The sequence below is a fragment of the Dermochelys coriacea genome, chromosome 10 (genome assembly GCF_009764565.3).
Source record: "Dermochelys coriacea isolate rDerCor1 chromosome 10, rDerCor1.pri.v4, whole genome shotgun sequence".
NCBI classification, from domain to species: Eukaryota; Metazoa; Chordata; order Testudines; family Dermochelyidae; genus Dermochelys; species Dermochelys coriacea.
In genome coordinates this window covers 40163903-40185786 of record NC_050077.1, presented here as the reverse complement: position 1 = coordinate 40185786, position 21884 = coordinate 40163903, and the positions used below count along the sequence as shown (strand labels likewise).

Below are 21884 nucleotides of genomic sequence, written 5' to 3'. Positions count from 1 at the left end.
TCTGGTATTATTCTTTATTGATGACACTAGTATAAAAATTAAATAGGAGGAAGTATGCTTTATAGAATTTGGCAGTATGATCCCAAATTAGTTTTTTCAAGCTTAACTTGGATAGCAGTACTGTGGTACAGTACAGAATGAAATGTATGAAAATCATTTTTTATAATTGGTGCTGGTAGCATGTGACCTAGTTAAGATTGATTTCCAGCTTGCTCTTTCAGAGGCTCATAATTTACACAGACAAATGTAGGCTTCAATTTTATGTTTTTGTCTCAGCCAAAAGGGTAATTCTTTGAGCCACTTCATTTGAGCTGTTTGTGAGTTATTGGAGAGTGGGGGAGTGGGTGAACAATAATTCCTATTAGTCTCCATCAGAAAGTGTTCTCAGATGACTCAATATGACTAAAATGTAGAGGGTCTAATTCTTCTCTCACTTCTGTCACTTTTACATTGGTTTCAGTGCACTCACTCTTGAGTTACACCAGTGTAGGTGAGAGGAGAATTTGGCCCAGGAACTTCAGACTTGACTTGTTTTTAGATCTCACTAAGATTTAAAACCACAGGCTATGTTTGTAGGCAGTCAATTCAGATGGTTTGAAGTTTGGAATGTTAGAAGTCAGCAGTTTTGTGTGTCACCATTAGAATTTTCCTGTTTTTTTACTCGTTTTAAGGATGACTTTGTCAACGATGCCACCATTGTCTATGACACACCGCACTGTCAGAGTAAAAAGACGAGTATCTCCGATTGAAAGAACTTACCCATTCTGCTCAAGAAATAGGCAGAGCTTTTAAGATCTTCAGACCAAGTAGCTTCATATCAAGAAACTTACAAGACCAGTTAAGGATAACTGAATTAAGGATGTTATATTTAAGGATATTTTAATTAATCACTCTAGGGGCTGAAGCTTGTAGAATTTATAAGCCTCACAGAGAAGAGAATTTTTAGCTTAGGCCAAAGATAAAGCAATATGGCAGATTGTCTGTTCCAAAATGAATTGGCCCAGATCAAGGGAAAAGTTAGGGTATGACTCAAACAACTGAAATCAGTGGGAGTCTTTGCATTGCCTTCCTTGGGCTTTGGATCCGCCCTTGGAGCTTTGATGCATGGAAACATTAGCGAATGAGGTTTTATGTAGTTTGTTTGTTACTGTTGAATCAGCATTAGCAATTATCTAGGGCCTATAAAAATGGGGACCATTTGATGCATGGGACGGGATAAGGTGTTCAGTGTGCAGAAATTTTAATAGTAGTTGTGTAGATAAAATGTCACGTAACACTTTGAAAAGGTACCAACCGCCCCCTACTTTGAAAACAATATTAAAAATCCACAGGATTCATGATATATTTAACCATATATATTTAAATATATTTTATATTTAACATGACGAATCCTAGTGGCAGATATCCTTAGAAATAAAGAAGCAGTTCAATTGATGGGGTGGAGAGGGACCTGTTTTCAGTGGAAGGGGTTGGATATAAAATTGGGATGGGACCATGGTTTTGGGGAATGTAATGTGGAGGTGCTTTTGTATGGGATAATAATACAGGAATGTAAGTCACTCTTGTTACCCTCAATAAAACTATTTCCAAACTAAAAGCAACCCACTGCCATCTTCCTTACCCGTTTTCTTTGCAATTTCTCTTTCCTTCTTCCAGTGGTGAATTGAGCCTAAATGGGAACTGGATCCAGTCCAACCAAGAGACTTATGCTCATGCCATTCCTTCTTCCAATGCTGCCTCCTGCACCCCTGTCCCTCTGGTAAACCCTAACGCCTTCTGGCATTTTGTCCCACAGGTAGCATGGTCTGGAGGAACAAGCATGGAGTTTGGAGTCATAGGGGACTGGCTTCCAATCCTGGCTCTGCCACTGATTCACTATGTGGCCTTGGGTGATTCACTTCACCTTTCATTCGTGTTTCCCCACCTGTCAAATGGGGATGATGATACTCACCCTCCCTGCCTCACAGGGGTGCTGGGAGGATTAATTAGGGTAGTGTCTGTTCAGTGCTTTGAACACACCTCCCAGGCGAGGTGTCTTTAGTAGGTCAGAGTGCTTTGACTCAACATGGAAGTCATTGAGCACCGTTGCTCAGAGCCCACTCCCACTGCACTCCTGGCTGAGAATATCCAGGAGCACGTTATCCTTTTCAAAGGATTCAGACACCTGACTCCCTCAGACTCCTTTGGAAATCCCAGCTACCAGGTGTAGAGTGAATTGGGACAATTATTAATCTAGCTGCCCCCTTTGCCTTGTAAAGAGCTGCTGTCTGGCTGTATTGATGGGGGCCCCCCATGGGTATCTCCATGGGATGCTGATGTTAGCATGGAAAGGAAGAAGCAAGCAGCCTAAAGGACCAGGCACATGGGCAAAGGTTCAGGTGGCCACTACTCCCAGTCAGTTGACGCCATCAACAGCAGTGAAAGGGGTAGCAGATATAAGAGAACAGCAGAGCAAACCCAAGCCACGCATAAGGATAAGCCTGCTCAAATAAATGGCACTCATCTCACCCTTTAAGCAGCTGGTGAAGGACTCCAACAGATGCCCTCTAGGGGAGTTCTACCACCAAGGACCCTCCACAGGGAAAGTCCTGTCTCCAGCCCCATCCAGACTGAACCTAGGGACGAGGAATAGTTCTGCCTCCCATGAATAGTAACTGATGGGCAGAGACTGAGGTCAAGAGTACTTACAAATTTAGAGTCTTCTTTGAGTGGTGGTTCCTATATGTATTCCAAATGTCGGTGTACATGCACGCCATGCGCCAGAGCTGGAAGGTTTTCCTAGCAGTGTTCATTGACCTGCACGTCGTCTTGTGCTCCCAGCTGAGGCTATATTATGCTGGATGAGTGAACGCTGCACCAGTTCCCTCTTACTGCCGCATGTATGGAGTCAGAACCCCTCTTCCTCTGGGATCTCAGTTTTTGACTAAGAGAGCACTTTTGACTGTTGTATATAGTTCTTGTTTGTTGTTTGCCTGTATAGTATGGTAAGTACACATAGTAGTTAGTGTAGTTAATTAGAGATTGTTTACCCCGCTCACAGTACGTTTTCCCTCCCCCAGGTACTATGCCCCAAGTTCCAGGATTTAAAAACTGTGCTTTGTGTCCCCACTTGTTCTCGGTGAGCGACGAGCACCAGCATTACCTTTACTTCCGTGGGGAGGCTCATATCGCAACTTGTTGCAAGATCTCTAAGTCCTTCCTGCCACATACTTGGGAAACGCAGGAACTTCACCTCAGAAAGTTGCTTATGGAGGAGGCCATGAGACCGCATGCACACTCTGATTCAGAACCGTCACTGCAGCGCCCATCACCAGCGGTGAGTGCTCCTCCCAGCACTTCCCATGCCTCCGATCTGACAGTACAGACGGTCAAGGGCGAGCCGAGACATGAGGGTACAAAGCATTCTCATGGGCATCTGAGCAAGTCCCTATTGAGGGCCGCCTCCAAGCATAGCATTCCCTTTCCAAACCAGACCAGGTTGGGTGAGGAGTCGTGTACCAGCACCGCCGCACCGGTGCTAAGCTTCCCCGTACCGAGAGTGAAGTAGAGCACAAGAAGGATCCATGGGTATTGCTGGTCATCCCAGCATCTGCCTGCCCTGACCGGTCTTCAGCTCGCACACTGTCCATCCACCAACTGCCTTCGCACCTATCGGTCCAACCATCCCCATGAACACCACCTCGGTTCTCCAGTGCTTCCAGAGACATCCCCTGGACTCCTAGCTGTTTGGAGCCTCTTCTCCCCACAGAGCAACTGGAGCTGCCCTACCTGCCTTCTCCACTGCTTGCCTGCAAGCTACCCATGCCAATGAATGAACAGGGTCCTACTGACTCCCCTTCCTCTCTATGGCCCCAGATAACCAAAGGCAATATCAGGTCCTGTTACAGCAGGTAGCTGTGGATCTGGGCGTACCGTTAGAGGGATCCAGGACCAGCACCATCAACTGCAGGACGTCCTCCAACCACAGGGACTGTCACGGCTAGCACTGCCCATTAAAGATGCTATCCTTCAGCCCACATGGGCAGCGTGGCACATCCCGGCTGCCTGTACCCCCACACCAAAACGTGTGACGTGCTAGTACTTGGTACCAACTAAGGGGACAGACTTTCTCTTCTCCCACCCATCCCCCAGCTCTCTGGTTATGCATGTAGTGATGGAACAGGTGCGCCAGCACACACAAGTCCAGTCCTCCAGACTGGGCGGCCAAGCGCCTCGACCTTTTGGGGAAAAAGGACTACTTGGCAGCATTGCAATGCCAAATGGCAAATTACCAGGTTCTGCTGGCTAAGTATGATTTCAACAACAATGCTGCACTAGCAAGAACCAACAGTTTAATGCCCTGTTGGAAGAGAGGTGCCTGGTGGCCAAAGTGGGCCTCCAACTGGCAGTCAATGCCACGGGCAGGTCTTCATGCTCTCTTGCCATGGGTGTTATCATGTGACAACACTCCTGGCTGCAGTCCTCTGGCTTTCCTCGGAGGTGCAAACCTTCCTTTTGACAAGGACAAGTTGTTCTCTGCCAAAACAGACTAATCCCGCTGAAGGTCTCTAGCAACTGTGTGCTCCATGGGGATCTATACCCCAGCCCTCCAACGCAAACAGCAGCACCAACCATTCCACCCTCAGCCATATGGACCCTACCAGCCTGGTATCAGCAGCACCCCCCTCAAATCCATTGTGACATGGGCCTTCCTTCCAGCAGACTGCTTTGCGATGTTGTCAGCCACAGTTGTGGACTTACACTGCAACCCTCACACCACGGTCCACCATTTCCTCTCCCTCTGCTGGCACATGGCAGTCTGCACTTACGTGACACCACATGTATGTCTGCACATGCGTTGCTTCCAAATGTGACCCCTTTCCATTTACAGACCCTACAAGAGACCAGTTGCATGCCAAAATCATTTTCCCAAAGACAGTTCTGGCCTCCCTCACCTGGTGGATTGACCCTTCCAAGGTCCTGGTCGGTACCCCCTTCACCCAGCACCATGAGATGATCCAAGCCACGTACATCCCAGACACCAAACATTTCCTAGCCGACATGCTCAGTGGGACTCTCTACCTCAACCATGAGTGGGAATTACACAATCCCACTCTCTGTTTCATCTTCCGCACGTGGGGCACCCCACTCTGGGACCTCTTTGCCACTCACGACAACCACAAGTTACCCCTCTATGGTTCCAGGTGAGCCAATCGGGGACGACTCGCAGGGTGATGCTCTTTTCCTACTCTGGATGGGCAATCTCTGCTGTGCCTTTTCCCCCCATTCCGCTCCTCCCACAAGTCCTCTGCAAGATTCGCCGGGACTGTGCCACCGTCATTCTCATGCCACCATTCTGGCCCAATCAATTCTGATTCACAGACCTCCTCAGCCTCTCCATGCATACACCACTCCCCCTCCAACCGCTCCTGGACCTCCTCACACAAGACGGGGACAAAGTCCAGTTTCCCAGTCTGCGCCCTCTTCACCTCATGGCCTAGTTTTTGGATGGGCCTCAAGAGAAGACATAAGAACGGTCATACTGGGTCAGACCAAATACAAGGCATGCTCCACTCTGCTGAGACACATCCTTAACCAGAGCAGGAGGGTATGCCCCTGGACCTACTCAGCCACATAGCCAGGTGGAGGGAACAGGGGGAGTGATCCAAAAAAAAAAAGCACCACCCGCTATGGCACTTTTATTCACCCAGTGGCACTCCAGCAGCAGGCCCTCACTCGCTCCGGGTGTCTTCGGCACTGAAGGTCCCGCTGCTGAGGTGCCACTGAAGACCTGGAGCGAGTGAAGGTCCCGCTGCCGAAGACCCGGAGCGCTGCTGGGTGAGTAAAAGCACCGCAGTGGGTGGCGCCTTTTTTTTGGATCGCCCTTGTTCCCTCAACAGGGGAAAATTTAAAAGGCGCCAAGACATTGACAAAGCGCCACTTGTGCTCAGTGGGGGAGCGGCCGCTGCCCCGCTCCCCACTAGCTACACTACTGGACTTACTACTGAGCTAAATGTAAATGCTTCACCTCATGTCCTCCCGACCATCACCATCAGCTGAGACCAATACTCATACCAAGAGAAGGAGGTGGGTGGTGGTGGTCGGGGACTCTCTCCTCAGGGGGACTGTGTCATCTATCTGCCGCTCTGACTGGGAAAACCAAGAAGTCTGCTGCTTGCCAGGAGCTAGAATTCACGATGTGACGGAGAGACTGCCGAGACTCATCAAGCCCTCAGATCGCTACCCCTTCCTGCTTCTCCACGTGGGCACCAATGATACTGCCAAGAATGACCTTGAGCAGATCACTGCAGACTACATGGCTCTGGGAAGAAGGATAAAGGAGTTTGAGGTGCAAGTGGTCGTCTCGTCCATCCTCCCCGTGGAAGGAAAAGGCCTGTGTAGAGACATCGAATCTTGGAAGTCAATGAATGGCTACGCAGGTGGTGTTGGAGAGAAGGCTTTGGATTCTTTGACCATGGGATCGTGTTCCAAAAAGGAGGAGTGCTAGCCAGAGACAGGCTCCACCTAACGAAGAGAGGGAAGAGTATCTTCGCAAGCAGTCTGGCTAACCTAGTGAGGAAGGCTTTAAACTAGGTTCACTGGGGGAAGGAGACCAAAGCCCTGAGTAAGTGGGGAAGTGGGATACCAGGAGGAAACATGAGCAGGCACGCGTGAGAGGGAGGTCTCCTGCCTCATATTGAGAAAGAGGGACGATCAGCGAGTTATCTCAAGTGCCTATACACAAATGCAAGAAGCCTGGAAAACAAGCAGAGAGAACTGGAAATCCTGGCACAATCAAGGAATTACGATGTGATTGGAATAACAGAGACTTGGTGGGATAACTCACATGACTGGGGTACTGTCATGGATGGATAAACTGTTCTGGAAGGACAGGCAGGGCAGAAAAGGGGGGTGGGGAGGAAGTTGCATTGTATGTAAGGGAGCAGTAGAACTGCTCAGAGCTCAAGTATGAAACTGCAGAAAAACCTGGGAGTCTCTCTGGATTAAGTTTAGAAGCGTGAGCAACAAGGGTGATGTCGTGGTGGGAGTCTGCTATAGACCACCAGACCAGGGGGATGAGGTGGACGAGGCTTTCTTCTGGCAACTCATGGAAGTTACTAGATCGCAGGCCCTGGATCTACTACTCAGGTTTACTACCTGAAAGGGGGTTTCAAAGAGGATGGCTCTAGACTGTTCTCAATGGTAGCAGATGACAGAACGAGGAGTAATGGTCTCAAGTTGCAATGGGGGAGGTTTAGATTGGATATTAGGAAAAACTTTTTCAGTAAGAGGGTGGTGAAACACTGGAATGCGTTACCTAGGGAGGTGGTAGAATCTCCTTCCTTAGAGGTTTTTAAGGTCAGGCTTGACAAAGCCCTAGCTGGGATGATTTAACTGGGACTTGGTCCTGCTTTGAGCAGGGGGTTGGACTAGATGACCTTCTGGGGTCCCTTCCAACCCTGATATTCTATGATTCTATGATTCTATGATTCTCATGGGACACTTCAATCACCCTGATATCTGCTGGGAGAGCAATACAGCGGTACACAGACAATCCAGGAAGTTTTTGGAAAGGGTAGGGAACAATTTCCTGGTGCAAGTGCTGGAGGAACCAACTAGGGGCAGAGCTCTTCTTGACCTGCTGGTCACAAACCGGGAAGAACTAGTAGGGGAAGCAAAAGTGGATGGGAACCTGGGAGGCAGTGACCATGAGATGGTCAAGTTCAGGATCCTGACACAGGGAAGAAAGGAGAGCAGCAGAATACGGACAATGAACTTCAGAAAAGCAAACTTTGACTCCCTCAGGGAACTGATGGGCAGGATCCCCTGGGAGAACAACATGAGGAGGAAAGGAGTTCAGGAGAGTTGGCTATATTTTAAAGAATCCTTATTGAGGTTACAGGGACAAACCATCCCGATGTGTAGAAAGAATAGTAAATATGGCAGGCGACCAGCTTGGCTTCACAGTGAAATCCTTGCTGATCTTAAACACAAAAAAGAAGCTTACAAGAAGTGGAAGATTGGACAAAGGACCAAGGAGGAGTATAAAAATATTGCTCAGGCATGCAGGAGTGAAATCAGGAAGGCCAAATCACACCTGGAGTTGCAGCTAGCAAGAGATGTTAAGAGTAACAAGAAGGGTTTCTTCTGGTATGTTAGCAACAAGAAGAAAGTCAAGGAAACTGTGGGCCCCTTACTGAATGAGGGAGGCAACCTAGTGACAGAGGATGTGGAAAAAGCTAATGTAGTCAATGCTTTTTTTGCCTCTGTCTTCACAAAGAAGGTCAGCTCCCAGACTGCTGCACTGGGTAGCACAGAATGGGGAGGAGGTGACCAGCCCTCTATGGAGAAAGAAGTGGTTTGGGATTATTTAGAAAAGCTGGACGAGCACAAGTCCATGGGGCCGGATGCGCTGCATCCGAGAGTGCTAAAGGAGTTGATGGATGTAATTGCAGAGCCATTGGCCATTATCTTTGAAAACTCATGGCGATCGGGGGAAATCCCAGACGATTGGAAAAAGGCCAATGTAGTGCCCATCTTTAAAAAAGGGAAGAAAGAGGATCCTGGGAACTACAGGCCAGTCAGCCTCACCTCAGTCCCTGGAAAAATCATGGAGCAGGTACTCAAGGAATCAATTCTGAAGCACTTAGAGGAAAGGAAAGTGATCAGGAACCGTCAGCATGGATTCACCCAGGGCAAGTCATGCCTGACTAATCTAATTGCCTTCTATGATGAGGCTCTGTAGATGAGGGTAAAGCAGTAGAGGTGTTGTTCCTTGACTTTAGCAAAGCTTTTGACACGGTCTCCCACAGTATTCTTGCCAACAAGTTAAAGAAGTATGGGCTGGATGAATGGACTAGAAGGTGGATAGAAAGTTGGCTAGTTTGTCGGGCTCAACGGGTAGTGATCAATGACTCCATGTCTAGTTGGCAACCAGTATCAAGTGGAGTGCCCCAAGGGTTGGTCCTGGGGCTGGTTTTGTTCAATATCTTCATAAATGCTCTGGAGGATGGTGCGGATTGCACCCTCAGGAAGTTTGCAGATGACACTAAACTGGGAGGAGGGGTACATACGCTGGAGGGTAGGGATAGGATACAGAGGGCCATAGACAAATTAGAGAATTGAGCCAAAAGAAATCTGATGAGGTTCAACAAGGACAAGTGCAGAGTCCTTCACTTAGGACGGAAGAATCCCATGCACCGCTACAGACTAGGGACCGAATGGCTCGACAGCAGTTCTGCAGAAAAGGACCTAGGGGTTATAGTGGATGAGAAGCTGGATATGAGTAAATAGTGTGCCCTTCTTGCCAAGAAGGCCAATGGCATTTTGGGATGTATAAGTAGGGGCATTGCCAGCAGATCGAGGGACGTGATCGTTCCCCTCTATTCGACATTGGTGAGGCCTCATCTGGAGTACTGTGTCCAGTTTTGGGCCCCACACTACAAGAAGGATGTGGAAAAATTGGAAAGAGTCCAGCAGAGGGCAACAAAAATGATTAGGGGACTTGAACACATGACTTATGAGGAGAAGCTGAGGGAACTGGAATTGTTTAGTCTGCGGAAGAGAAGAATGTGGGGGGATTTTGATAGCTGCTTTCAAGTACCTGAAAGGGGGTTCCAAAGAGGATGGATCTAGACTGTTCTCAGTGGTAGCAGATGACAGAACAAGGAGTAATGGTCTCAAGTTGCAGTGGGGGAGGTTTAGGTTGGATATTAGGAAAAACTTTTTCACTAGGAGAAAACACTGGAATGCGTTACCTAGGGAGGTGGTGGAATCTCCTTCCTTAGAAGTTTTTAAGGTCAGGCTTGGGGATTGGTCCTGCTTTGAGCAGGGGGTTAGACTAGATGACCTCATGAGGTCCCTTTCAACCCTGATATTCTATGATTCTATGATCATCCTCAGTTATCTCCTCAAACTCTAAATGTAGGGCCTTGCCCGCAGTTCTGTATGGGTCCATCTGGCCACACTTAGTGCCTTTCCCCCCCTGTGGATGGCAGCTTGGTGTTCATGCATCCTACCACCATTCATTTCATAAAAGGTCTCCTCAACCGTTTCCTGACAGTACTTAAGCCCACTCCCCCATGGACCTTGCCCTTCTTCTGTCTGCCCTCACGAAGCCGCTCTTCGAGCCAATGGTGACATGTTCCCTCTCCCATGTCTCCATGAAAGCAATATTCCTAGTGGCTATTACATCGCTAGATGGGTCAGCGAACTAGCAGCCATGATTGCTGACCCCCCCACACACACACACACGGTATTTCACAAGGATACGATTTCCTGACTGCTGCATGCTAAGTTCCTCCCATAGTTGGTTTTGGAGTTCCACCTCAATCAGTCTGTTCCCCTCCTTGTCTTCCATCCCAAACCAACATACTGCCCCCTGACAGAGTTATGGTGTACTCTACGCAAGCGCAAGCAACGATATCTGCCTACCTGATGGATGTCTCCCGGCAAGTCACATGTTGAGTAGCAACATGGTGCTCCATGGACACATTCACATCCCATTATGCCATTGCCCAAGGGGCAGCTGATGATGCATCAGTGGGATGCGCCATACTACACACTGCACTGCCTCTTGCATCCTCACACCCCTCTCCACACTGATCACTGCTCAGTACTTACTCAGGTTTGGAATAAATATTGGGACCATCACTCAAAGAAGAGGAGACTACTTACCTGTAACTGGAGGGTCTTCAAGATGTGTGCCATCCATCCCCTCAGCTGTGGACTGCACTACTCAGAGGTAAGAGTGTCACTGGAGTGGCACAATCCACATGGCCTAATATAGCCTCAGCTGGGGAGTACAAGACAACGCACAATGCACGTGCATATCAACGGACACTGCTAGGAAAGCCTTCCGGCATATGGTGGGCATGCACACCCAGTACAAATAGGGACCACACATCTCAAGGAACCTCCAGTTACAGGTAAGTAATTTCCTCTTATGACTGTCCTGAATCTTCTGGTTTACATCAGTGTAAATCAAGAGTAACTCCACCCCTGTCAGCGGGGTTACATCAATGTAACAGAAGTGTAAGAGGAAAAGCTAAGACCTAGAATTGTTCCCTTTAGTGTACAGGCTCGCAACAGAGTCCAGGTGTGCTGTGCATTCTCTATCTAGAGATAACTGGCCTCAGATACAGTGTGCAGTTCACAGATAACTTGGTCTCAATCTCTGTCTTGGTCATTTGATGATTCCCTCCCCCTTAACTCCCCTGCCCAAAATTATAAAGTGTGTTGGTTTGGAAACAAGGGAACTGGACAACCAAATCAACCCCCAAATAGAACAAGATCCAATGGCTGGAAGGTGAAGTTGTCTAAGTTCCATTTTCAGAAGTGACTTGATCACTCAGGCCCAGATCCTCACAAATATTTTGGCATCTAACTCTCATTGATTTCAATGGCAGGCACCTAAATATTGGGAGGGACCTGGATTTCGGAGCCTATATCCCATTAACAATCAGTGGGGCTTAGGTTCTTAAGCCACTTTTGTAGACGAAATTTATGCTCCTGAGTCACATAGACACTTCAGGAAATTTTACCCAAGAACTTCACAGCTTGGGGCTATCTCTGTGTGTTACTACTCAGTAACAATGTGCAGATGTGCTTGGCTGGTCTGTAGCAGCAGTTAACAGCAAGAGAGTTTCCCTGAATGGTTTTTCGTTCCTGAGCACACTGAGGATACTCTGGCACTGACAGGAAATGTGACTGGTAGTGGAGGGGGCCATCTGCACTTTTTATGCAAGGCCTCCTCCATATCCTGTCCGGCAGGGAGCTGAGTTCACAGGTCACTGACAGCAGTTTTTAAATATATTTTTAGGTCCTACATATATAAATTCCTTTTACAATTACCACACACAAATAGATCTTTATAAACCCAGGCACACACATATACACTAACACTATACTATACCAGAACTAGAACTTTGTCTGACAAACTTACTCCGCTGCACTGTCCTGCACGCTCTCTCTATGCCTCTTCTCCTGAGGTCTCTGCTTCTTATTTGTCTCTCTCTCTCTGTGCATTCCAGTGGCACGGCAGGGCTCCCTCTGCTGCTTTCCTTCTCTCTCTGCCAGCTTTCTTAACCATCAGCTTTCAACTCCCACCAGCTGTCAATCCAACTCAACTGACACACTGACCTTTATATCGTTCTGTCAGAACTTTCTGTACACTTCTGCTCATATCTTCCTGTCAGATCTTTCTTGGACGCATGCCAGCTGACAACATTCTAAACTGTCAGTTCTATTTTTAGCCTGTGATCATTATTTACCTGACAGTGGTAAATAACAGTCTGCTGTTTTTAGCATTGTTGTTCACCACCTTTTCCCCGCCAGTTTGGTTTTCCTACCAATTCTGTTTTTCGTGCTCTGTGACCTGCAGCTTCTAACGATGAAGTGACTCTTGCTTATTCAAAATGAAATCCAGGAATATAAAATGGAGTCTGAAACCCCCCCCCCCAAATAAGGTGACCAGGTGTCCGCTTTTCGACTGGAATACAACGTCAAAAAGGGACCCTGGCAGCTCCAGTCATAACTGCCGACAGGGCAGTTAAAAGTCCAGTGGGCAGTGCTGCAGGGCTAAAGCAGGCTAGTCCCCACCTGTCCTGGCTCTGAGCTCCCTACCCCAACCCCGAGCACCGGCTCCGCACTCCCATTGGCCAGGAACCATGGCCAATGGAACTGCCGGAGCGGTGCCTGTGGGCAAGAGCAGTGCGCAGAGCCACCTGCCATACCTCCGCCTAGGAGCTGGACCTGCTACTGGCCGCTTACGGGGTGCAGCATGGTCCAGGGTGCCAGGACAGGGAGGAAGCCTGCCTTAGCCCCCAAGCTGTGCCGCTGACTGGGGGACTGGAGGTAACCCAGTGCCCCAACCAACTGTCCCAGCCCTCAGCTCCCCCCAAACCCAGAGCCCCCTCCTGCATCCCAAAGCCCTCCTCCCTGCCCCATCCCAGAGCCTGCATCCCCAGACGGAGCCCTCACCCCCTCCCTGCACTCCAACCCCCTGCCCCAGCCCAGAGCCCCCTCCCACATCCTGAACCCCTCCACCCCACTCCCCAGCCTGAAGCCCCCTCCTGCATCCCAAACCCCTCATCTCCGGCCCTACTATCAGACATACGCTCCCGAGATTTTTGCTACCCTGCCCCCCCAACGCAGACAGGCTGGGTGGCACACTAAAGATAGTCAGGGGCTGGAGATGGCACTCTCTCCCTAATCCTGGTACATGGGGCTGGCCCACCCAAGCCTTACCACCTGGGACTTTACCCGTCACCTCTGTTTCTGCCCCATTTTTCCGCCTCCATCTGGGTGGCTGCCCCTTTCGCCCTGCCTTGGTTACGGCTCTGGCTAGAGCATGGACTGGAACTTAGACTCATAGATTTGAAGGCCAAAAAGGACCATCGTGATCATTTAGATACGATATCTGGATATGAGTCAACAGTGTGCCCTTGTTGCCAAGAAGGCTAATGGCATTTTGGGCTGTATAAGTAGGAGCATTGCCCGCAGATAGAGGGGAATGATCACATCCCTTGATTCGGCATTGGTGAGGCTTCATCTGGAGTAATGTGTCCAGTTTTGGGCCCCACACTACAAGGAGGATGTGGAAAAATTGGAAAGAGTCCAGCGGAGGGCAACAAAAATGATTAGGGGGCTGGAGCACATGATTTAGGGGGAGAGGCTGAGGGAACTGGGATTATTTAGTCTGCAGAAGAGAAGAATGAGGGGGGATTTGATAGCTGCTTTCAACTACCTGAAAGGGGGATTCAAAGTGGATGGATCTCAACTGTTCTCAGTGATACCAGATGACAGAACGAGGAGTAATGGTCTCAAGTTGCAGTCGGGGAGGTTTATGTTGGCTATTAGGAAAAACTTTTTCACTAGGAGGGTGGTGAAGCACTGGAATGTGTTACCTAGGGAGGTGGTGGAATCTCCTTCCTTAGAGGTTTTTAGGGTCAGGCTTGACAAAGCCCTGGCTGGGATAATTTAGTTGGGGATTGGTCCTGCTTTGAACAGGGGGTTGGACTAGATGATCTCCTGGGGTCCCTTCCCTGATATTCTATGATTCTATGATTTAGTGTGACTTCCTGCACATTGCAGGCCACAGAACCTCACCCACCCACTCCTGTAATATACCCCGAACCTCTGGCTGAGCTTCTGAAGTCCTCAAATCATGATTTAAAGACTTCAAGCTACAGAGACTCTGCCATTTGCACTAGTTTAAACCTGCAAGTGATTACATGCTGCAGAGGAAGGGCCTCTGCCAATGTGACTTCGGGTCGGGGGAAGTCCTTCCTGACCCCATATGGCAGACAGTTGGACCCAAAGCATATGCGCGTGGCCCACCAGCCAGACAGCTGGGAACAAATTTGCTGTAGTAACTCAGAGCTCTCCCTATCTACTTTCCCATCAGCATCCACTGGGGATATTTACTACTAGCTGTCGCTGATGGGCCACATGCCATTGTAGGCAGTCACCTTATACCATGTCCTCCATAAACTTAGCAAGCTCAGGCTTGAAACCAGTTAAGTTTTTTGCTCCCACTGCTCCCCTTGGGAGGCTGTTCCAGAACTTCACTCCTCTGATCATTAGAAACCTTGATCTAATTTCAATCCTAAACTTCCTGATGGCCAGTCAATATCCATTTGTTTTTATGCCAACATTGGCCCTCACCTTAAATAACACCTTTCCTTTCCTCATATTTATCCATTTGATGTATTTATAGAGAGCATTCATATCTCCCCTTGTGAGAGCTTGGTTCTGTTTGTGGCTCTGCCATTGGCCAGTTGCATGACATTGGGCACATCACATCTCTATGTGCCTCAGTTTCCCCTTCTGTAGAAAGGTGGTGCTGATGACACTATATAGAGAGCTGAAGATCTCAATGGTCAATATCAGTGTCCACATTGTAGAGATGGGAGGGAAGTGGTTTGCCCAATATCACCTTGCAGGCCCATGGCAGAACCAGGAATAGAACTCACAATTCTTGCAGCCCAATGGAGTGCTTAAAGCCATTGCTCTCCGTCTGCAGGTGGGAAAACGGAGACACAGCAAGGAGCAGCGCTTGTATCCCAGCATACACAAGGCACCAGTGTCAGAACCTAAATAGGAACTCGAGAGCTCTGGATTGGACCCCTGGCCCACACCTCTGTCTAGATATGACGCAACAAGGGCTAGTTTGCTGTGGGCAGTCCATGGCACAAACTCTGGGATCTTTCATATGCAGGTTACCTTCTGTGAAAAAGTGAAAGCAGAACAACTGATTTCTCATTCCAGGGGAGTGGCAGCAAGACCTAGCCTCTCAACTGCTGGGAATAGAAAGGAAAAGTCAGCACAGTGCTTTTGACCTTGGGTAACTCCATTGATTATGGACTTCCTTCTGATTTATACCAGTGTAAATGAGAGCAGAATCAAGCCCTGGCATACTATGTGTTCCTAGTATGCAAAGGAGAGAGAAGAATTGTTTCAAGGGGTATAAACTTGCATGAATGAAATGAAACTGAGCAGAAGATGATGTAAGCTGGACATCAGGCAATATAGTCTATTGGAAAAGGGTAGTGTCCTTTTAAATAGCTGGTGAGCCTTCCAGTGGCATTCACCATGTTCTAAAAGCCACCAGCAACCAGCCCGCCGTGTGGAGTGTAGCCCTGCCTGTTAGGGTATATTTAGTAACCACAATTATTTGGGACCTGACTCAGCAGGATGGTTTTTGCAGATTGTGTTTACAAGACACAACAATTTCCTAAGCTGCAGATCTATTAAACTCCAGTCTCCCAAGCAGAATGGCAGACATGCAGGTACATCTGGAATGGAAAGAGGATTGGAGACTGTCATGTAGGAAGCAACCCTGCATTTGTCCAAGGAGTACAGAGCCTTACAGTGCTTAGTCTGAGTGCTTCATAAATACCAAGGGGGTAAGAGAGACAGAGAGAGAGGAGAAATGATCAGAAATGTCTCAACATTCTGCCCAAAACATTTCAAATTTTGCAGAAAACCAAGAAAAAACAATAAAGCATGGAGAAAATTTTCACAAAATCTGTGCCCCCATTTTTCAACCAACTGCAGAGTAGGTCAACATATTTCATATCAGGTGAGATTTCAAAATTATGAGGTGCCAGTGAAAACCTGGAGAAAAAGAATATGAAAAGGAAGTGTCATCCATTCCCATCTGCTTTTTTGTTTTTCATTTGGTTCCCACAGCATTAGATATGGGCACTGAGAGATCAGACAAGACCATGGAAAAAGACTTTTCTACCTCCTCCTTTTCCTTTCCCTTTGGGGAGGGGAGCGGTCCCAAGCTCACACTACTGTCAAGGTGGTTACCTAGACAGGTGTTAGAGCGCAGACTTCAAACTCGGCCACTACTCTACCCATCGGCTCGGCCACCTTTTCCCAGCCTCCTTTTCCACCTCTCAGCACATGCAGGTGAACCCGGCTGATTCTTGGCACTATTGGGAGCATGGTGCATTCTCTTTGGTTTTCTGTTGCAGCTCTCCAGCATGCTAGAGGGCAGCCAGGACTCCTCTTCATACCTGCCGTTCGAATGGGAAAGCAGTGTGCCAGGCTCTGGGGTCGTGGCCAGCACTGGCTTTGGGGGAAGCACACTGGTGTTCTTCGACATGAAGGTCAACAAAGACAGTGAGTCTGCTTTGCTCATTGAGAATCTCTATTAGCAGATAACCTGCATGGTATAGACAGGGGTTAGGAGCTTCCATAGCAGCTCGTGCTCCTGACCGGCTATTAAGCAATCCAGAGCAGATCTTTCTCCTGGAGTTCCTACAAACTCCAAGGCCGGTTCAGGTTAGACATGTGCAGTCATACAGGGCTTCACACAAATCAGCCCCCAGCACCAAGAAAATCCTGAGGCTTTCATTCTGTGGTTAGGCCCAGGTCCACTCCCCCTTTGTTTATCCTTCTACTCATAATATTTCTATAGTGCTAATCACTATGGGGACAAGATGCTTTACAGAGCAACCCAATGACTACTGTAATGACCCTAGCTGAGTCTTCACTGAACCTGAGCTGTATAGCTCCAAAGCACAGGCCCCTGCCATTTGCACTAAAGGACTAACTCCATTAGCAGGAGGCAGCAGCAGGGCTGATATCCTCTTATATTTGCCAGCCATTATAGGGACATAGACGCACACTTTGCTAAAGTGTTACGTCAGGTGAATGAATAATTGGAATCTAAGCCTTCTCTGATCAGGATCTCGCTTAGCTCTATGCACAAGCATTCTCATCTGCTTGGAAAGGAGACAGCAGGATGGACTAGCTGGGAACCCCCTCCCTCAATGCTGCCTTCACACCTAGGCATCACTTACAGAATGCAAAGATCTCCAGCTAGTAGGCAGGAGGTCCCTACAATACCAGAGTTTGACAAGAACTAAGAGATCACTTGGCCCTCTGACCCCTTTTTCTCAGCTCCCTATATCCCAGTTCTCTCTGCATTACCGATGCTGTATGATGTCTCAAAAGTTTCTGATTCTGCAATTTTCCTACTCCAGCACAGATGATCACTCAGCTGGCTGCAATGAATGGAGAAAACAGCTTTAAGGCTGTGATACAAACCCCAGAGTCTGTGCTCGGTTTGATTTCCCAAGGTGTCTCCCTTGAGACAGGGTTAGAGAACTTTCTCTGCTACCTCCGCTCTGTTCCCAAGCCCATCTTAGTTGTATATAACTTCTGGACATCGGAGCTCACTGTTCTCTTTAAAGCCTTGGATTCTTTTGCCAAGAAATGGGACTTCTGCACAACTGTCTGTGGTTACCTGGATACTCTGCCCTTGATTAAGGAAAAGATTCCCATGTTTGGTCTTTATAAAATGAAGAACCTGGTGAGAATGTACCTGCAGAAGCCGCTGAACGACAGCAGCGCTCTGGCATCGGCGAAGGCCCTAAGGGATCTGTGTAAACTTCTGGAGATCCACACAGATTTAGATCCGAGGCCTGCACTCTCTCATTGCAACCTGGAATCTTACACTTCCCTTCAGCCTTTGCTGCAGGAGAAATTGCTCACCAGGTCTGCCACAAAGACTCTGGCAATGCGCAGTATGGTCCTCTGTGAACTGCAAGAGTCATAGCAGGAGAGGGCTGCCAGTGACTTCAGGTCTCTCTGTGATCAGCCTGAAGGTTTGAGTGATAAGTTATATTATTATTCCGTGCTGCTGCTGACGGTCGACCTGCTTCTGCTGGTGCCGTCAATTGCTAGTGTATCTGTGCTATGGATAATCGAGCTCTGTATTTCCGATGGACACTGGGAGGAAGCTGCTAAACAGCTAAAAACAGCTCTCCCTTTTCATAGCAAGAGTGCAACAAGCTGCAGCGTGAGGCCATTACTGAGCTAACTCTCTTTAGGTGCTTTTAGCATGTCAGTCACCAGACTGTCCCAGTGCTCTATCTGTCATGTATGATTAAACTACTTTTAAAACTAAGAGAGTCTCTAAGGTGTTCCTGGTTGGAATCTAACCCACGTCACAACTGTAGAGAGGCCTATTTGCTACACACACCTTTGGAATTCTGGCTTCTTGCCCTAAACATGACTCTGTGAAATTAACAAGCATCTGATAAGAGATTTACTATCCCATGTTAGGTTTTTCTAGTGTCTATCCTGCTCCCCAAGTCAGACCCTGCTCAGTTACAGAGGTATAAATCCTGATCAGTTCCACTAAAGATCTATGGAGTTACTGAATTCCTCTGATACAACCAAGAGCAGAATGTGGGCCACATTCACTTGCTTAAAAAGGAAGGATGGTGTGTGTGGAGGCATTGCATGGAGACTCAGGAGACCGGGCTTCAATTCCTGATTCAGCCACAGACTGTTTGTATGACCTTGGGAAAGTTGTTTGATCTCTCAAATCCCCAGCTGTGAAATGGGGAATAATGAGCTGTCCTCTCTCTGTCGTGACTATTTAGACTGGAAGCTCTTTGGGGCAGAGGCTGTCTCAGTGTGTATATACAGCACCCGGTATAATGGGGCCTGCGTCTCAGTTAGAGCCTCTAGGCACTACCCTAATGCAAATCATACTGCTCTCTAACAAAAAGCTACTTTCTTTTTGTGTGGGTGGTATAGTGGTGAGCATAGCTGCCTTCCAAGCCGTTGACCAGGATTCGTTTCCCAGCCAACACAATAATGACTTTGGATGATTTAATTGGGGATTCGGGTGATTTAGTTGGGGATTGGTCCTGCTTTGAGCAGGGGGTTGGACTAAATGACCTCCTGAGGTCCCTTCCAACCCTGATATTCTATGATTGAAAAGGACAGGAAGCTAGGCAGGATGGTCTGCAGGACTGCAGTCAGGAATCCCCTCCCTGGGAGAATATAGACTGTAAGGAGATCACATCCAGTCAATATATAGCAGGAATCTTACAGCAGCACAAGACAGTGAGGTACCCTGGAGGAGTGTTTTCATCCTAGCCACCATTCAGCTCCATCGGCCAGTTTGATCGCTAACAAGTGGGTTGGGAGTTTAGTGCTCCAAGGGGAATTCCAGTCGACAGCGTCACAGAGATTCCAGTCACGCTAGTTACAGACAAGAGCAAGTCGCTAACCACACCAGAGTTAGCATGTGAAGAAGTCACTGTCCTGTGGCCTTAGTATCAAGAAGATCACAACCTAGCCAACTTGCTCATTGCACAAGTCTTGCTGGAGTCCAGGTCTGCCCCCATCCCATCCCTAATGCCAATGGGGGCAGCCTATCCCGGATGGAGCTTTGGGCCCAACCCTGCCCCTTCTGATGCCAGTGGCCCCAGTCCTACTCCAGAACCAGCAGTCTTTGCTATTCATCAATAGTCAGTGAAGAGTCTGGACAAAGACATTTCAGATCATGGATTGTTCACCAACACTTCACGTTGACTGATCACTGTTAATGATTCCTGCTGTATGATTTGTCACCTAAGCCACATGCTCTCATTTGCACTCCCTGAGTAGATAACTGAAATTAGATAACAGTTATCTCCCTCTGCTCACAACCTCAGCTGCCGCTCTGAGTTCACTGCTGGCAACAGAGGAGCTGCTGCTGAGAAAGGGCAGGCATTCCCTGGGAAGAGGGAGGAGTGTTTGGAGGCTGCAGAGATGCACAGGCTGCAGTCGCTCCCAGGGAGGAGGGTTTGGAGCTGGTACACCCAGGGCAAGGACGGGAACGAGAATGGTTGGTAGCAGTACAAGGAAAGAGCAGTGAGGGTTGGGGAGAGGACAGCCCAGAGCAGAGGGAAGGCCAGGTACTCTTACTGGCCACTGAGGGAGTGGCCCCTGCATCAGTGAATGGGAAGACTGCCTGGGGTTGCTGAAGGACAGACTTTGATTTTCCCCCAGAAGTGGGGAACACTGAGCGACACAGCTGGAGGGCTGACTCATGAAGAGGATGCTGTCATTCCTGGGACGGAAAGGAGCTACAGACTGAGAGATGACATGCGCCCACAGGAAGGGACGTCGGTTTTGAGCGCTAATTCCCAGAGTGACCAGGAAGAGGCACCAGACAAGCGGAGCGCAGTGCACCCTGTGACACCCTTCCATGGCATGGGGCCAGGGATCCAGCATGGGGGTGGGGCTATGGGGGGGTTGCCTTACTACAGGCAGTGCACAGCACATGGGGTAGAGATTCCAGTGATTGAGCACAGCAGGACACCGAGCAAACGCAGACTCCTGGCATCCCCGGGTGGATGGAGGGATTGTCTCAGCTGCTGCATGAGCTCTCCTTGTGGAGGCAAGGCCACTTGGCCTGGTGCCCTGGGGCACGTCCCCCTGCAGGGCTGCCAGCCATCTCATTTGATGCCCTTGCCACACCTGCTCTCAACTGTGTCTCGCTGCCAGCCGAGCTGCAGGGATCGCTCCACTGTGTCTCTTGCCCATGGTGAGTCGTAGGGCAGCACTGGGGCAGAGAGGCCCATGACCTCCACTTCTGCTGCTCCCTGTGCTGGATTGGCCCAATGGGGAACAGCCATGGGGAGAGGGACAGAGGGTAGGGGGCGGCAACGGCTGTAGCCAGCTGCTTCAATACCTCATTATGCTAGCTTTTCAGGGAGAGAGCCTGGGGTGCAGGGGAGAGAGGGGTGCAGAGACTGAGGTGGGGCAGAATGGGGGTCAGGGTCTGTAATGGACAGGGACAGGATGAGGAGAATAATGGAAAGCAGGGACTGCTCCAGGATTTCCTACCCACCCCAGCTGATTTCTCCTCCCCTGCCCCCAGCAATCGTCCCACCCCCTCGGACTGCCCTATGCTCTTCCCAGCCCCTACCATCCTCACCCCCCACAGTTGCCCTAGTCTCTCAATCCCTGCCCCGTGCTCCCCCCACTTGGGGGCAGGGGAGCAGACCCTGATAGGGCACAGCGATCCGTTCTCATTGCTACACATGGGGCTGCCTGGCAAAGGCGTGGAGAGGATGGGCAGGGGGCACATCAGGGCCTTGCAGACCTCACTGCACCCAGTGGCTGGTACCATCCTGGCTCCATTAGGAACAAGCCTGCTGCACATTGAACATGTTGGCATCCCTGGCACCAGCCTAGCCCCGTACATGCTGCAGGCTGAGACAGGCAGCATGCAAATGGGGAACTCCAGCATGTTGGGGCCCTGCAGCCAGCAGCTCCCTTCGCTGCCTTCCTTGGCAGCAGTGGAAACTTCTGGCAGCCGTTCCTCCCTGCAGGTCACACAGAGAAAATGAAAGAAGCCGTGGCGCTTCAGCTTCTCCTTACTCTCTATTGGCCACAGCAGTAGCTAGACAAGGTGGTCTCACAACACATTTTTGGTGGCCTCAGAGTGCATCCACCAACCCATGCTGGTTGCTGCTCTGACAACTGGGTCGTCCTTACCCATATGCAAAGCAGGCAGCTGTTTGCTGCTCCGGCTCTTCCCCAGGGCCCCGCCCCTACTCCCCTCAAGATTGCAGCCAGGCCCGACCCTGCGTTCACCCAGTGGT

At 49.2% G+C, this 21884-nt stretch overlaps 1 protein-coding gene across 2 annotated transcripts in view; it reads left to right on the top strand.

Moving 5' to 3' along the window:
* Positions 1-18403, top strand: part of LOC119862208 (protein PML-like) — a 44971-nt gene extending 26568 nt beyond the window's left edge. For both annotated transcript variants that reach the window (XM_038418487.2, XM_038418486.2), the window contains exons 8-9: positions 16464-16611; positions 17478-18403. In XM_038418487.2, the coding sequence (XP_038274415.1) occupies positions 16464-16611; positions 17478-18052 (723 nt within the window). In that variant the 3' untranslated portion in view covers positions 18053-18403. The remainder of the gene's footprint in view (positions 1-16463; positions 16612-17477) is intronic.
* Positions 18404-21884: the final 3481 nt, after the last annotated feature.